Raw genomic sequence first — 17,121 nt, forward strand, 5'->3', positions numbered from 1 at the left:
GCGCGTGCATTCTGGGTGTGCCCCCTGAGGGCCCAGGACCCCTGCAGCACCCAGGCAGGCCCGACTCAGGGAGAGTCCCCAGTGTGGGCTGGGCAAGCTGGGGTGGCCGAGGGCAGGTGAGGCCCGGTGGTAGGTGCCGCGGGGAGGCTGCAGGGCCGCTGCCCAGGCCAGCAACCGCCCCACACCGGACCGTGGTGGGCGGGAGGGCGGTGGCCGGCCAGCCAGAGAGCAGGGCCAGGATCTGGGGCCGCCAATGCCAGGCCAAAGGCTTGGAGACAGAGCTCAGACGAGAAGTGGCTCTGGCCTGGGTGGAGGAGTCTGGCCAAAGGTAGAAGACGCAGGTGACCCTGACGCCCAGACTCTGCCTGGAGTGCAGAGTGCTCAGGGCAAGGGGAGGCGCTTCCTCCCCCAACCTCGGCTGTGTCTCCTTGGCTGCCCACCCCTGCCTGGCCTCGAGGACGTGGGGAGGGGCACCTGGTCCTAGTGGCAGCCCATCCATGCAGATTCCCTGTTTACGGGGCAGTGACTAAGGGGAGGGGACACAGCTGCCCCTACCCCACTTACCCCAGGGGATTCGATATGAACCCTGGGGCGCTGCCCTGGCCCGCGTAGGCCCAGCCCCCTGCCCTGGCAGGGACTCCCCAGGACAGAGGAGCCCTGCAGGCCCAGAGCCAAGCTGAGCGTGGGGCTGGGGTCTGCCTGGGAGGGGCAGGGGCTGGTGGGGGGGGCCCTGGCCAGGTCTCTAGGGCTGCAGGGGGAGGAGGCAGCCTTCCTGGGGACAGGGCTCAGGAGGACACCCCTGCCCTCCCAGTGGGCCCGGCCCCGTGTGGGGGTGGCACGTGAACCCTCGTGACCCCACTCTGGCCGGCCTACCCCCTGCCTCCCATGGGCCCCCAACCCAGGCTCCTGCCAGGCATGCGCCTTGTGGAAGTGCTGGTGTCACCCAGGGCTTGGGCTGGACCGGGACCCCACGTTCCCGACCTCTAGGCGCCCCTGGGTCTCGAAGGGAAACAGCTCAGCCCAGAGCCCCAGCGCACACGAGCCCCAGCCCCAGTTTCGAGCGAGCCCACCCGGAAGGCACTGGCCCATGGAACAATGGCCTTCGTGTGACAGACTTTCCCCTGTGTGAGGGAAAATAGAGTTTAATAGAATGGCAGTTTCCTGCATTTGTGCCTGCGCCTGAAGGGGTGATTCACACCACGCAGGGGCCTCCCACCAGGACAGGCCCCCTGGGTGCCCCAGAGCCCCCCCACCCAGACCCGGGGCGGGCCAGGGTCTGAGGGTCCACTGCTGTCCTGGGACCCCCTCCCAGGCTTCAGCGGCTTCCGGAGGAGAGAGGGGGACCAAGTGCTGACACTGCAGAGCCGTGGGGGACGGAGGGTCTAGGGTCAGCGTGGTCGGTGCGGCCTTGCCCTGAGGAGCCAGGCATGGGTGCTGGGGGCTGGGGCACCACGGGGCCGTGGGGACGGCAGCCCAAGGGTTCCAGGACGGCGGCAGCAGAGGCGCAGGTGGGAGGTTCCAGTTCAGGTCCCACTGCCTTCTCCTGGACCTTGTGACCTCTGGCTCCTCGTGCCAAGGGCTTCCCTCTCCCGTGACCAGGTTGCAGGCACCAGCAGGGCACAGCTGCCCATGGTCCCCCATAAACACGCACCGCCGTCCTGGCACTGTGCCAGGCGCTCTCCAGGCGACACCTCCTTTCACCCAAGTGACCCCCCACATTATGCCCAAGGAGGCTCCGAGACAGGCAAGACTTGCGAAGGGACAGGCAGCTGGGCTGGGTGGCCACCAGCTTGCCCTCAGACGCCCCGGGCCTGTAGGGAGGAATGGGGGTGGCTGCTGAACTCGTGTGTCGTGGGTCCCTCTCTCCGCCCCCCGGGGAGTCCACCACCCCCATTTCCCAGACCCCCCGGGCCTGTAGGGAGGAATGGGGGTGGCTGCTGAACTCGTGTGTCGAGGGTCCCTCTCTCCGCCCCCCGGGGAGTCCACCACCCCCATTTCCCAGACCCCCCGGGCCTGTAGGGAGGAATGGGGGTGGCTGCTGAACTCGTGTGTCGTGGGTCCCTCTCTCCGCCCCCCGGGGAGTCCACCACCCCCATTTCCCAGACCCCCCGGGCCTGTAGGGAGGAATGGGGGTGGCTGCTGAACTCGTGTGTCGTGGGTCCCTCTCTCCGCCCCCCGGGGAGTCCACCACCCCCATTTCCCAGACGCCCCGGGCCTGTAGGGAGGAATGGGGGTGGCTGCTGAACTCGTGTGTCGTGGGTCCCTCTCTCCGCCCCCCGGGGAGTCCACCACCCCCATTTCCCAGACCCCCCGGGCCTGTAGGGAGGAATGGGGGTGGCTGCTGAACTCGTGTGTCGTGGGTCCCTCTCTCCGCCCCCCGGGGAGTCCACCACCCCCATTTCCCAGACCCCCCTGCTGGACGGCTTCCTCCTGAGCTCTGCCCTTGGAAGTCTGGGCAGGAGAAGGCAGAGGCCACTTCCGCCCAGCTCTGGCAGCCTCTGTTGATGGTGGTGGCGGCAGCAGGGACGACGTGGTGGCACTGGTGATGGTGGCAGTGACATCAGCAAGAGGGCTTGTCCACCAGCCCAGCCTTGAGGGACACAGCAGTCTCGGCATCCCAGGAGCAGGACCTCCGTTTCTGGGCTGCCTGACTGTTCTCCACGCTCCTCCGGCCTCTCCACGTCCTTTGTCACCAGATGCTATTTGAAACGCCATGGTGGTCTCTGTTTTCTGATAGACTTGGACTGAGTCAAGGGGGTGCTGCACAGAGAGGAACTGCAAGAGACCTCGGGGCCCTGGGGAGAGGGCAGGGCTGGAGCCCCCAGCACAAGGTGGGAAAGTGAGCAAAGGCTGTGACCATCCTGCCTGGACGGGCTGGTGGTCTTGGGTGCCATGGGGAGGACTGGTGGGCTGTGGCACCGACACCAACGCCCTCCTGCCAGCTCCCACACACCCTGCTCCCACTGTGGTGTCACAGCCCAAGCCCGGCAATCAGGTGCCGGCTGTGTTGGCCCGTGGGGCCTAGTGAGTGGGGGCAGCCTGGGAGCAGAGGGACAGGGACGGCGCCCCCAGAGCCCAGGGAGGCTCCCCCCACGCCATGGCCCCTCTCCCCAGCTGAACCCCGAGTGGGCTCCTGAGGCAGTGGGCGTTGGTTTCCATCCCCTGAAACCTGAGTCCCACCTGTCACCCGGCCGGGGAGCGGAGGATGACCGCAGACCTGGGCGGGCCCCGTCTGAGGGTCTTCCGCCCCCTGCTCGGCCCCTCCCCCAGCGCGCACCCGCTCCGGGGCCCAGCCCCCACCGTGGCTTCCTAGGGCGGGGCCTCACGGACAGCCCCGCAGACCGAGCCCCCGCCCAGGGAGCCCCCGGGGCAGGGCCGTGTCGCCTCCGGCCCCAGGCTGGGCCGGCCTCCGCGTCTGGGCCCAGCTGGGGGGGTTTCCTGCCCGCCGCCCCAGCCCGGCCTGCAGGAAGCGGCCACCCCGAACAAAGGGACCGGCGGACAATGGCCATTGAATTGGGCCGGGAGCTCGCGCAGGCACAGGCCGCCAGCTGCCCGCGCCGATAAGACCCGCTCCGCCGAGCCCCGCGCGGGGGCGGACCCCCGGCTCTGCGCGTCCCACCCCCGCCGGCGGGGCGGGAGCTCGGGACCGCGGGCGCGCGCGGGCGGTTCCGCCGCGGCCTCTGGGGGCGGTGTCCCGCCCGGCAGGCTGCGGGCCAATGGGGAGGCGGCGCGCGCGAGTCGAGCGCTCAGGGACCAATCCTGGGAGCGCACCGGGAGTCGGCCCCGCCCTCGCGAGCTGGCCCCGCCCCGCGGCCCCGCCCCGCCCGCCGGGTGCCCGCGCGAGCGAGGCCGCGCCCCGCGCTGCGGAGGGCTGTCTGCGGCTTTGCTGTCTGCGCAGGGCCGCAGACGTCGCGGTGCTGGGAGCGTGCGACCTCGGCTGAGCTTTCTCCGCATCGTCTCGGGTGGAATGGCGGCCCGGGGGGATCTCGGGTTTCTGCCAGGGTCCGCGGCCGCCGAGTGTTCCGCGAGAGCCGCGGCCTGGGGGAGGGTCTGCCCCGGTCAGACCCCGTCTCCACCGCCGGTTCCCAGCCCCCGCCCTTCTGGGCCACCGGGGGCAGAGGCCGCGTTCCTTCTGCCCCCCGGACTCTGCAGGACTGTCCTGAGGCCTCCCGCCTCCAGGGCCGTATTTCTGGAAGACTCTCCTTGGGACTCCTCCCCTCCCGAGGCCCTGGGCCTCCCTGGGTGTGCGGAGGGGCACCTGGGAGCCAGCTCCACGTGAAGTCGGACTCTCCTGGGCCCAGCTCTGTGCTGGCTCTGGAGGGCCCAGGGGCACCAGGTTCCCTCCCTAATTTGGGGAGTTTTTGTGGATGAGGCAGGCACAGAGCTGTCATTAGGGCCAAGGGGGCGGAGGGGGTGCTGCGGGTATTGTCCCAGCATTTTCTGGCAGGAGCCCAGAGGTTTGGGGAAACTGAGGCAGACCCTGTCTTCTGGGCAGGATGAGGTGGCCCAGGCCCACTTTCCATCTTGGCAGGCCCCAGGCAGACATCCAGGCCACAGCTCTTCCTGGTGCCATCTCTACCAGCCAGCAGCCCCTGGCCTGCTGGGAGCCTCCCCCAGGACAGAGTTGACACAGGTGTGCAGTCACGATAGGGGACACTTGCGGGCTGCAGGGGCCCCCCAGAGGGCTCTGACCCAGCTGTGGGGGTGGAGGGGGCACGGAGGGCTTTTTGGAGGACGTGACCCTTGCGTTGAGTTTGCCAGGGGAGGAGGGGATGGAGGGAAGGTGGAAGGAGCAGGGTGCAGCCAGAGTCAGGGGAGAGCCAGGTGTTCGGGGCAAGGAGTCCAGGGAGCACAGGTGGGGACAGCGGGGCCGGAGGCTCCAATGTAGCAGTCTCAGCTGTCCTGTGCACCCCACTCCCAGCACTGCTCGAGGCTGTGGTGGCGACAGCCTGGCAGTGAGAACACCCCTGTGGTGACTCTTTGCCAAAGACCCCAGGTGTCGGGTCAGGTGCGGGTGACTGCAGTAGGGTGGTACGGGTAGATGGTGCTGGGGCGACCCTGGCGAGACAGGACCACTCTGGCAGTGGTCGGGGTGAGCACGATCACACTGCGGTGGCCGGGGCTTGTGGCCACGGCACAACAGAGAGCTGGGGTTCGGAGGGCTGCAGCCACGGGGGCTCGGTGCCTCTCAGCCCCACTGCCCACCCCATGAGCCACGAGCAGGAGTCCCGTCACCCCAGGAGCCAGCCTCAGCCTGCCCTCTCATGCCACGCGCATCCCCGTCCCTTGGGCACCCCCGACCCCCTCTGCAACTTGGTCAGGTGGACACAGGCCTGCCACGCCCTCCTCCTGCCTGCTGGGACCACCCTCTCCACTGCACGCCAGAGCTGTCCTTCCTGCAGGCAGCCACCTGGGACGCCTCACACCCCACTGGGGTGTCTTCCGCCACGCCCTCGGCAGGCTCGGCCAGGCAGGTCACAGGTCACGTTTGCGTTGTTTCGTGAGCCACCCAGCCCAGGCTGAGGACACAGGGCCTGCATGAGCAGATGCCCGCCGCGCCCTGCCCCACTGCAGGAAGCGGAGGCCCGGCGGCTTCCCACTCCCACCCTTTATCAGCCCGCGCCGCTTCCTGCAGCCAGGGTCCCCTCGGCGCCTGGACGCCGGGTCAGCAGTGACTCATCCGGAGCCCAGCATGGGGACACCCCGTGCCCGCCTGCCCACCAGCCCGTGCCTGGCTGCGGGGCCGCTCGGAGCCCAGTCCTCAGCAGCACACTTGAGGTGCTCAGCCGAGCTCCCACTCTGGCCTGGGCTGCGTGGCCACATGCCTGTTTCCCATCCCCCACTCTGTGATGAGCATGACACCCTAACCTCTGGGGACCCGACCGCTCCCACACTCAGGCCCTCACCGCCTCCTGCTGTGGGTTCTTGCCGACCTCTGCTCTGCCCTCCCCCACTGCACCCCTCACACCCACCCCTCGCTGCATCGGCCCTGCCCTCACACGCCCTCTGTCACCTAGGACCTTCTGTCAGCCTGGCCAGCTTCTCCTTTGGGGCCCAGTGTGGACCCTTCCTCCTCTGGGAAGCCTTCCCAGCTTGACCCCTACACCCCTTCCACCGCAGCCCTCCCCCTCATGGGTGCCACACCCCACGGAGCATGTCTCCGGGCATCACTGACTCTCAGCAGGAACCCAGAGTGTGCTCCCCTGGCAAAGCCCACCCTCCACCCCACCCCAGCACACCCTCACCCAACTCCCCTGGGGCCCCCGTGGACAAGGATGAGAATGGGAGTTGGGGAGGTTCCCCTAGGTCTGGCCGTGCAGGGCACCCCCAAATCCAGGTGGCAAAGGATCCGAACATCTCAGGGGCCTGCCCTCCCTCAATGACCCCTTCCACGGGGCTGATGCAGGTTTTGGGCACACCCTCCCCTCAACGCTGAGCCGCACCCCCCCAAGCACCTGCGGAACCTGCCAGAGGCTCAGGCTCCCCACCCAGCCCCTGGCCCAGGTGTCTGGCAGCACTGCCCGATGGCCAGGGCCAAGGCTGCCCCCAGCTTGCAGAGCCTACCAAGAGTGGAGCCGCATCGGCGCACCCCTGTGCACCCCTGTGCGTGTGTGTGTACAGGCATGCTGTGTGCCCAGAGGCCGGGGCCATGTGACCACCACACATCTCCCCAGAACTCCCAGGTGGGGTCCGTGTGGGTGGCTAGAAAATTTTGTCTCTGAACAGGAGCCTGCCCAGGGCCAGGCAGGGCAGGCCAGCCCAAGGGACCACCCACAGGTCTTGAAGGCTACATCAGGATGCTGAGCCCCAGATCCGCACCCCCCATCGTACAGGCCCTGAACTCGGCCCCACCTGAGCCCGCTCCCCCACACCCCCCATCCCCTAACCACAACCACCCGGCCCCTGCTCAGACCCTCCCCAGGAGCCAGCCCTGCCCCCTCCTCCCCGCCCCACCAGCGTACGCCCGCCTCTGAGCCCTCTTCGCTTTTGCCCCAGCGGCCAGCGGGAGCGTTCAGAAACAGAGAAACAGGCACTGGGCATGGGCTCCGCTCCGGCCTCGCCCCGGTGCCTGCCCGTCCGCGGCCAGCAGGGCTCTGCTCCTCCTGCGCCGTCCGCTGCAGCCGGCCCGCCTGCTTGATTTCTCCACACAGGCCCGTGTCCACGGGTCCCTGCACGCGCAGGCGTGCGTGCACACGGGTGTGGCTCAGAGTGTGTCTCCCCCACAAAACGTCCTCACCAGCCTCAGAGCAAATGCTTTGTTATGAGGCTGTGTCAACTCAACGCTTGTTCACTGAATGAATTCACGAATGGATGAATGAGAAACATGTGCTTTCTGGAGTCCTGTGCGTGGCTGGAGGGAATGTTCTGGTAAAGGATCTCGAGGGAGGGGAACTGGGAGGCAGTGAGGCCTGAGGGCGATGTTGGGGGACGGCAGCCCACTCCCCATCCTCCCAGCCTGGAGTCCAGGAATGCCGGGCAGGGGCACACAGACAGAAACCTTGCTTTTCCCCACTGTCCCTACCGTTGACGTGAACGTGTGCCTGTGTCTCTGTGTGTGTGCGCATGTGTGCCCACCCTGGCTAGGCAGGCTGCACCCTGGTGCTGACCCTGGCTCGACCTTGGCCCACAGCACCCACCTCCATCTGCCAGGACCTGCAGCCACCTGCAGTCAGGCCCTGCCAGACACTGCGGCGGTGCTGGAGTCTGACCCATGCCCTCCCACGGCAGGGACGTCCCTGCAGCAGGCAGCTCAGCTCCACGCTCTTGAGGCTGGGGGTGGCCATCCGCCTGCGACAGGCCAGGCAGCCAGGCCTCGCTGAGGTGAGCACCTGGCAGATGACATTGTTATTCACATGAAGAGAAGCAATTACTCAGTTGGGCTGGTGCAAAGGCCCCTCAGCCACCAGGGCAAGGAGGCGCCGTGGGTGGGGAGCAGGCATTTCCCACATCATCTGGCAGGGCGGGCATTGCCTTCACCACCCAGGCATGACCAGGCCTCTGTCTGCCATGGCCTCCTGGGCTTCCAGCTAACCAGCAGGGCTGGCCCCTGGTCTCGGCTTTGCCGCGAGTGGGTGCGTGTCCTCCAGCAGTCTGCTCCCGGTAGTGGATGGTATTTCCCCCCGACCCTCTGCTTGGGCTCTCCGGCCTGCGAGCTGGCCTGGGCCGCAGGCCACTTCCTCTACCAAGGCCCACTGGAGCTGCCCTAGGACAGCCCCCTCCCTCCAATGCCGGCTGTGGCTCCTCCCTGGCAGGGTCGGCTGGGGTGGCCGTAACAGAGAGCACTGCAGGACGAGTATCAGTGCCGGATCAGGGTCAAGGTCGGGGTCAGCGTCAGGGTTGAGACCAAGGTTGGGTCCCACCAGCCTGGTGCTCCTGCCCTCACAGTCCCAGCCGAGCCCATTGTGTGGGGACAATGGCTCCCTCAGCCAGGTTCCTCTCCCGGCAGGAAAACCGTAAAGAGCCTCCACTCTGCCACCCCCACTCCCACCCCTTTGAAGGGGCTGGGCAGGCCCCAGGCATGGACCGTAGCCTTGGAGCCTGTCCCTCGCCCCAACCCCTTGCCAGACTGGCCCGGGCCCAGGCCTCCCCAGGGACTGGCCAGCCCGCCAGGCACGTAGCACAGGACGGCAGGGACAGGTACTGACCAGTCAAGGCAGCAGCCGGCCCCCTGCAGGCAGGGGCCCTGAACACGGTGCCAGAGCTTGGCAAGGATGCAGAGTCCCGGGCCCTGGCTCAGGACCCCCTCCTGGAGCTCACCACAGGCTGGAGACCCCCAGGGGGCTAGGGCACATCGGCAGGGCAGCTGCGCCCTGTGGGGGCTGACAGTTATGGGCTGGGCAGAGGGTGTCGGCCCTGGGACAGGCATTCCGAGGCCGGGGCAGGAGTAGGGCCTCAGGGCTCCAGACCCGGACAGGGCCGTCTGTCCTCGCCGGGACAGGGGACACGAAGAGGGGCTGCCCCACAATGTGTGTGTCCCTTGACCCCAGCCTGGCAAATTCTCCCCACCAAGCCCAGCTGGTCCTGGGGCACCCCCTGTCTAGGCTGCAGGGCTGGGGGATGCAGAGACTGAGGCCAGTCCTGCCGTGGGGTGCACAACTGGGGGCTCTCTGGGGTCGCGGGCAGGGGTGAGGCGGGGACTCTGGCCATGCACTCAGCTCAGTGGCCATGCGTGGAGGGGGCAGTGGGAGCCCCTGGGCAGAGAAGGGGCTGGGAACTGTGGGCTTGGGGCAGGGGTGGCCCACCGGGAGCCGGGTCTGGAGGTTACTTCCTCTGCGTGCCCATCTCTGCTGTCTGCCCGCTGAGGGGCTCCGCAGACCCCAAAAGGGAAGGGGTGCAGAGGAAGGCAAGAAGGCCATGCTTGTGTCGGGTGGGGCCGGGTTCCCCCGGGTGACAGCAAGGGTTCGTCAGAGACCTTGAGCGATGATAAAGCGAATAAAGGCATCTCGGTGGGCCTCACGAGGAGGACCACATCCAGATGGAGGCGCCGCAGTCCTGTGGTTTCATGGGGCGCTAGGTGGGCTTTATGCAGGGAACTGGGGGAGGCGGCACCCCGCTGCCTGCCTGTAGGTTGTGCCGCTTGTGGCCACCAGGGGGCGGGCCAGCCAGGTCTCCCGGACTAGCCGGCTCTGCAGGTGCCCCATCCACCCGCGGGCGGCATGTACAGGACCCCCCATCCACCCACAGGCGGCACGCACAGGACCCCCATCCACCCGCGGGCGGCACGCACAGGACCCCCCATCCACCCGCGGGCGGCACGCACAGGCCCCCCCCATCCACCCGCGGGCGGCACGCACAGGACCCCCCATCCACCCGCGGGCACCACACATGGGCCCATCCACCCGCGGGCAGCACGCACAGGCCCCCCATCCACCCGTGGGCCCATCCACCCGCGGGCAGCACGCACAGGCCCCCCATCCACCCGTGGGCCCATCCACCCGCGGGCAGCACGCACAGGACCCCCATCCACCCGTGGGCCCATCCACCCGCGGGCACCACACACGGGCCCCATCCACCCGCGGGCGGCACGCACGGCCCCCCCATCCACGCAGCGGCAGGGAGCCTGCAGAGCACTGTCAGCTGTCTCGGTGTCTGGCAGGGACCCCAGAGCTCCGCTCCCAGCCTGCCTGCTGGAGAGCCCTGCAAGGTACCCTCAGCCCCGCCACCACCCAGCAGGGCCTGGACCCCCGCCCGAGCCAGGGGTGTTGGGAAGGGAGCACTTGACACTCCTCTGGGCTCGACTTCCTTGACCCAGGGGAGCAGGTGGCAGGCCCAGGCCCCGGCCAGTGACAAAAAAGCCTCCCACTCTTGGCCCCAGGCCTGGCAGCCCCTCCCCACGCAACAGCCCCCAGCCCACCAGGAACAGGACACCAGGGTGCAGAAGGGCCTGGAACAGGGGTACAGTCTGCTCCGTCAGTGTCTCCAGAGACTCAGCCTGCAGGGGGCTGGGGGAGGGGATGGGAGGAAGAGGGGACAGGTGTGGCTGTTGCCTAGGCCTTCCCCCAGGAAAACGAGCTGGGGTGGTACGGTTTAGGGGCTCGTGACAGCTCTGTGCGGGGGGGGTGGTGCTGACCCCTAGCAGGGCACAGAGGGGACTCTGGGAGGCACAGGTGCCTGGGCCACCTTGGGTGGTCATCCAGCTCCTGTGCCTGTCCAGCCTCAACTGTGAGGCCATGGTGGAACCGGCGTCCGCCTCAGTAGCTGTGAGCAGTGACCGGTGCTGGCTGGGACCGGGCAGCACCCACAGACGGCCACCAGGCCCAGGGCAGAGCAGGCTCCAGGGACACCCGGTGTGGCAGAGGCCTGGGGGTGGCAGGGGGCACAGGAGAGGGAACCAGGACTGTACGGGACACAAGCTGGGGGCGCCCCAGCAGAGAGATCACATGGCCAGCTGCCAGACGCACCCCCAGCCTGAACTGCGTGGCTGCCACACCAGGGCAGCCCACAGGCCATCGAGAACCTCCGGTGACCGTGACCCAGGGGTCAGAGGAGAGGCTTCCGAGGGCCCTGTTCTTCTCACCACGTGGCCTAGGGGCCCCCTTGGCCCTGTGTCCCTCCCCAGCTGGGGCCCCCAGGAGGCTTCCAGAGCCCTTGGAGCACCCGCTCCTGTGATGCAGGCTGTGGGCAAGGCCTCTGACCCAGCCCACAGCCTGGCAGGGGACAGCCACAGGCCCCGCGCCCCACAGGCCCCAGCACGGACCTGTGATAGGAGCTGGGCCCGCAGTCACGGCCAGTGACACGCACTGTCACTGTGAGACCACCTCCCCCCACCTCTAAAGGTGGGCACACACCCTGGCAAAGCCCTGGTGCCCACCACACAGCTGCTGGGCACCCTGTGGTTGTTACTGGGTCCTACCCCAGTGTAACCCAGTATCCCCAGGGTGGTGGCAATCACCAAACACCAGGGGCCTCGGCTAGCTGTAAGGCCCTTGGAGGGTGCCTCCTCCAGGCAGGCTGCCCCATGGGGGTGGGCAGGCTACAGGGAAAAGCAGAGGGGAGGCTGGGAGAGGCGGGGCTGCTGTCTGCTCAGGGGCAGTACGCACACCTGGCAGGGCCCAGCCTAGCACGCAGCATTCACAGGGACAGCTGGCAGGCGGAGCTGAGAACAACGGTGCGGAGCTATGGGGGCTGCAGCGTGCTCTGGTTCCGGGCTGCCCAGGACGGGGCCAGGCTCAGTGTGGGCTTCGGGGCCAAGGAAGCTGCCCACGGCAGGCCCAGTGCAGCCGCAGAGGGTCACAGCCGGCCAGGCACCACCACAGGCTTTGGTCAGCCTCCGTGCCAAGAGCGGGGCCTGCAGATGTGGTCCCCAAGCCTCCTGTGGGACAGAGGTGCACAGACCCTAATACCTCCCTGCGCTCTACACTCATGGCAGAAAAACTCCAAACACGCGGCCCCACACATGGCTGCCCCTCAGCACCTTAGCTGCCCAGGTGTGGATGCCTCCCCTGCTCCGGGCCCCCAGGCTGTGCCCTCGCCCAGGGGACAGTCCTTCCCCTGCCATCCTGGGGCTTGACGCCTGCACCCTGGCCACTGCCTGGCCCACCTGCGCCCTCGGCCTCGCACCGCAGCCATCCTTCGCAGCTGCCCCCGAGGGAAGGACGAGGCACAGCCTCTCCTGGCCCCCCTTCCCCTGCTGTCTCCTCCCCCTCCCCCACCCTCCCCGCTCTGGCAGGCCCTTCCGCGAACACCACCCCTGCTGCTGCGGCCTGCCCGGACTCCCCGTCCCGGCCTGGCAAGTGGAACGTCCAGCCAGAGCTCTGCCCCCCATGAACAGCCGCCTCCGACACCCAGCCGCCTGGAGGCAGCTCCAGCGCCCCTCCCGCAGAGCCCCCAGCTCCCCCTGGGGCCCCGCAGCCAGGCAGACGGTGCAACCAGAGCCAAATTCCGCATATCCCAACCCTGCACTATACCTGGCTGCTCCACACAAACCCTAGGAGGGCCCTCATTCTGGGCATTTCCACACTCCCCCACTGGGATCCAATGGCAAGTGTCGCCCACTGTCCCCCTAGACCCCCACAGCTGTCCTCTTCTGTCTCCGCACCACCCACCCTGCCATCTCAGGGCAGGCACAGCCACGTCGGGCCCCTCGGGCCGCGCCTCAGGGCTCCTCTGCAAAGAGCCACGCCCTGCCCTGCAGCCCACAAGGGATCCTCGGGGCTCTGCCCTTCACCTGGCACAGTGCTGCCTCCTGTCACTCAGGCCCAGGGATGCCCCTGCAGGCGTGGCCCCATCCCGCCCTTTCCTCACTGCACACCTGCCCCTGGAGCCCTTCGGCTGTCCCCACTGCACTGGAGGCCCATAGGGAGCTTGTCCATCCATCCCCAAAGCACAGCTGTGTCCGGCCCATGCCCAGCCCAGGCAGACCCAGCAGACCCATGCCGACGTAGAGCCGCTGCAGTCGGGGGGCACCTGGGGACCCGGCAACCTGGGTACCCCTTCTTCCCACTCAGGGCACCCCGGCTTCTGGAGCCTCCTCTGTGGCCGAGTGCCAGGAAGGGCTGAGCCCGGCGGCCAGCAGCCCCCAGCTCTCAACCTGAGTCAGAGTCCAGCCCTCGCCTGAGCCCAGGCAGTCAGGACGTGGGGACAGCCTGTGGCGGGTGCTGGCGAAGCTGGAAGGGCTGGCTCTGAGGACGTCCCCAGCTGGGGTTTCCCACGGCACACCAGGGACAGGTGCACCCAGCTGGAGGCCGCCTAAGGCTCGTCTCCAGCCTGCGCGGCACGGCCCGAGAGGCCCAGCACCCCTGGGCCCTGGCGGGGCACAAGGCAGGCCACGGAGCCGGATGAGGAATCACAGACAACAGCCTCAGCCAGTTTTGTTCAAGTAACAGATCTCTGTTTCACTAAATCCATCTCTCCCCAGCCTTCTAGAAGGCAGGGATGCAGGCTGGCCACAGGGTGGAGGCAGAGAGCACAGCCACGAGGACTCTGCTGCACTCTGGGGCTGCGGTCTGGCCTGCTGGAGGCCGAGCGATGGCAGGACGCCCAGCCCACCCCACCAGGAGGCTGAGGGCTAGGCCCCAGGAGGGCACTGTGGCACAGCTCTGCCATCGAGGCCACCCTCTCCTAGGGGGACACGCTGGAGCCACATCCAGGGCTGGAAGTACCTGCCGTCCCCCTCGGGCGCTGATGCCCAAGCTAAGACCCCACAGTGGTCCTTGGCCTCCCAGTGAAGAGGCCCGGGCCTCAGGGCGGCTCAGGACCCCGCCTGCCCTCCCCGCATGGACGCACAGCCCAGTCCCGGCTGTGTGTGCCACAGGCACACCCCGCGCCAGGACACCAGGCAGGCTGGCCACGTCGCCCAGCGAGCTGCACAGGCAGATGCGGCAGAGCTGCCGGACCACACTTGTCTACCATGCCCAGCCGCACGGCCTCCTGGGGGGACCCGGGGCCCTGGAGCGCCAGGCGCAAGGCGGTGGGCAGGACCTGAGGGCGGTGGGGTCAGGAGGAGGGGCTGCAGCTGGCCGCTGAGGGCACCTCCGGTCCAACACAGCCACCCAGTGTGGGGGAGCCGCCAAGCGCCCAGTGACCTCGGGGAGACCTTGACCTCCCACCGCCTTCCCTGACACCAGGCTCCAGCAGAGGGCGCTGGGCACAGCGCTTAGGCGGACAGGGCGGGCGGGAGCGGAGCACGCAGGCCAAGGAGGGCTGGGTCCCGCAGCCTCAGGGCCAACGCTCAGCCCTCCGCTCCCTCGGACTAGCAGTGGGGCTGCCTCACGCCTCGGCTTCCTTACAGTGGGGGTTCGTGGGGGGGTCGAGGGCCAGCGGCCTGGGCCCCGCTGTGGGATGCAGCCTCGGGCACTCCGGCCCACGTCCGCTCAGACACACGTAGACGTTCAGTCCTGTTTCTCTTGCCAGGTAAAAACATTCCTTCCATTGCTCAAAACATGATCCCGACGGTAAGTACCACGGACGCCACATGTGGCCATGGGATGGTCTGCGGAGCAGGTAGGGCAGCACTCGTCCCACTGTCCCACTGTCCCAGTCTCGGCCCCCGTGCCTGTGAGCACGGCTGGGAGGCCCATCTGGTCCTCAGGAGATACGCTGGGACCACCGCCGGGGCCCTGCTGGCCTTGAGGCTACGCTTAGTAGCCGTCATCGTCGTCACCATCACAGCCGTAATCTGCAGAGCACAGAGGAGAATCAGGGACGCCGAGGACCTCTGTGTGGTCAAGGGGCCCAGGTGCCATCCTCCTGCCCTGCCCCTGGGCCCCAGGCCCTGGCCGCTCCCTGGTGACGCTCTCATACCCGCCCCACCGGCCTCATCCCCACACGGCCCCACCACTGACGGGCACCGCCATTTTGGTCTCCTCATCCCTGCGAGCCCGGGGCTGGTGTGTGCACAGCGTGGGGCCTGGGTTCCTGTTGAAGCCACACGTGAGCAGTATGTCACCCTCGGCCTGTGTAGACCCGGGAGCCCCACTCTGCTGGCCGACGGGCCTTCACGCAGACACCTTGCTGTCCCAGTGGAACTGGCCTCTGACCCTGGCCAACTCCAGCACACTCTGGGGCCTCAAAGCCAATATGGCCAATTTACAAAATGTCCTACTTCAAATTTCCTTCCAGGGAGAAATGAAAATTTAGTTTGATGCCTGAGTTCAGGTATTGTAAAGGGGAGACGGTTTGTACCTCTCTTTCTCCAGAACCACCCCCGCCCCCACCTCCCCGCCACCCAATTCCTGTGTGGGCCACCAACCACGCAGAGACACCCCACACCGACTCAGGCCCGGCCGGCGAGGGCGCCCCCACCCACCGCTGCCGCCCATCATCTGCAGGGCGCTGACGCAGGGCTCCCCGTCCTCCTCGTCAGGGTCCTCCTCATCTGCCTCCTCCTCGGGGTGGTACGACACAGGTCCACTCTCCACCAGGACCGCCTCGGGCCTGACCGGCTGGGCTCCCAGGGCCGGGGGGCTTGGGAGCAAGGCCTGGAACAACGGGGGGCTCTGGGATGGCGGGCGGAGCCAGGGCTGTCCTTCCCCGGGACGAGCCTCAGCTACTCCCCTGGTCCGCCAGGGGCTGTGCCGGGGCTGTTCCTGGGGCCCTGACCCTGCTCGGCCAGAGCCTGGCCGGGGGAACCCCAGAGCCTGTGAGCAGGGCAGGAGGCGGCGTGCCTGCTGGGTCTGCCTGGGTCCCCTTCCAGAGGTGGCTGCTGAGGGCTGCAGCCCACGCCTGCCCCTTTGCCTCCCCCCAGCCCCTCTCCCGTGCACTGCCGGGAGCACCCAGAGGGCTTCCTTCCCCACAGCAGGACTCAGCCTCAAGGACACCACGGTCTCAGCACCGAGGCCCTGTCCCCAGTAGCACAGCAGTCTGTGGGGAGGCTGGTGGTCCAGCACTGGCCCAGGCCCCCTCGCCCCCCGTGACACCACCCCTAACCCTGGGCCAGCGCCTTCAGCTGCACCAGCCATCCCTGCCGCTCCTGTGCCTCCTGGGCCAGACCAGCGCCCAGCGACAAGTAGTGGTCCAGGAGGAAGACCCCTGAGCCCTGGCCTGGCGAGCCAAGGCTGTCACCCAGAGGAAGGCCTCACGCCAGGCCCTGGGCTACAGAGTGGGACCCAGAGACCTGGGCAGGGGCCTCGCTCCCCACGTGAAGGCTCTTGCCAGGCCCAGGGAGGAGGCTCTGCAGGCTGTGCTCTGGCCGCTGGGCACACACTGGCGACCGCTCACCCTCAGCCGGCCCTGTCCTTGCCTCCTGCCCACTCCTGGAACCTGAGACCTGGCTCCCAGGGACTTGATTCTCTGCCTGTGCGAGGCCAGTGTGGAGCCTGTTCCCAACTGGCTCACACATGGTACGAATGGGCTCAGGAACGAATGAGTGAGCTGCTCCCCGAGATCCCTACCCCAGGCCACATGCGACAACGCACCTCTCCCGTAGCCACCTTCTTAGCTGGCTGTGTAGACACCAGAGGCCTCAACCTGAAAGAGAGCACAGTGTGGCGGCCTCAGCCCCTGCCTCCTGGTAACCAGGAGGATGTGAGCCGCTGCCGAGGCACCTTGTCGCAGCCACCTCCAGCTGGACGCGAGGGACTGACGCCTGCTCCAGTGTAGATGCCCGGGGCACCTGCCTCACCCAGCGGGAAGAAGGGCAGACTCCCAAACACAGAGGTGCCTTCTACCCCACACGGCCAGGTGTCCCTGGAGGCTGCTGGTCCGCCCAGGGGAGGCAGGAGCCCCAGGGAGGCGGGAGCCCCGGGGAGGCGGGAGCCCCGGGGAGGCGGGAGCCCCAGGGACGGGGGAGCCCCAGAGGAGAGGGGCGGGCTTTCCTCCCACACACTGCTGTGGCCACCTGGGTCCGTGCAGGCCGGTGTGAGTGGGCTCTGGGCCTGTGGGGGAGGATGGGAAGCACAGCCGTGTGGGCAGTCGGAGGGCTGGAGCCACACACTCTGCAGCTGGGCCCTCAGAGGCCTGGCCCTGCCCTGCTGTGACGTGCTGGATGAGCCCTATGGGCACCGGGAAGGGACCCTGGAGCAGGTGGACATTTGCAGAGCACTAAACACGGAGCTGGCACCCATGTGTGGGCCAGGCCCGAGGCCTGAGGCAGAGGGAACCTGGTCAGCCCAGGTGCTGGGCCCGCTCCTGGCGAGGCTCCCCAAGGCCTCCCGCCTGCTGTGAGCAGGGAGCACACGCGAG

At 68.0% G+C, this 17,121-nt stretch overlaps 1 protein-coding gene across 5 annotated transcripts in view; it reads right to left on the minus strand.

Moving 5' to 3' along the window:
* Positions 1–13,328: 13,328 nt before the first annotated feature.
* Positions 13,329–17,121, minus strand: part of BRF1 (BRF1 general transcription factor IIIB subunit) — a 64,603-nt gene continuing 60,810 nt past the window's right edge. For all 5 annotated transcript variants that reach the window (XM_069490812.1, XM_069490795.1, XM_069490786.1 and 2 more), the window contains 3 exons: positions 16,356–16,407; positions 15,248–15,419; positions 13,329–14,617 (listed from right to left, as the gene is read on the minus strand). In XM_069490812.1, the coding sequence (XP_069346913.1) occupies positions 14,580–14,617; positions 15,248–15,419; positions 16,356–16,407 (262 nt within the window). In that variant the 3' untranslated portion in view covers positions 13,329–14,579. The remainder of the gene's footprint in view (positions 14,618–15,247; positions 15,420–16,355; positions 16,408–17,121) is intronic.

The sequence above is a fragment of the Eulemur rufifrons genome, chromosome 2 (genome assembly GCF_041146395.1).
Source record: "Eulemur rufifrons isolate Redbay chromosome 2, OSU_ERuf_1, whole genome shotgun sequence".
Taxonomy (NCBI): Eukaryota; Metazoa; Chordata; class Mammalia; order Primates; family Lemuridae; genus Eulemur; species Eulemur rufifrons.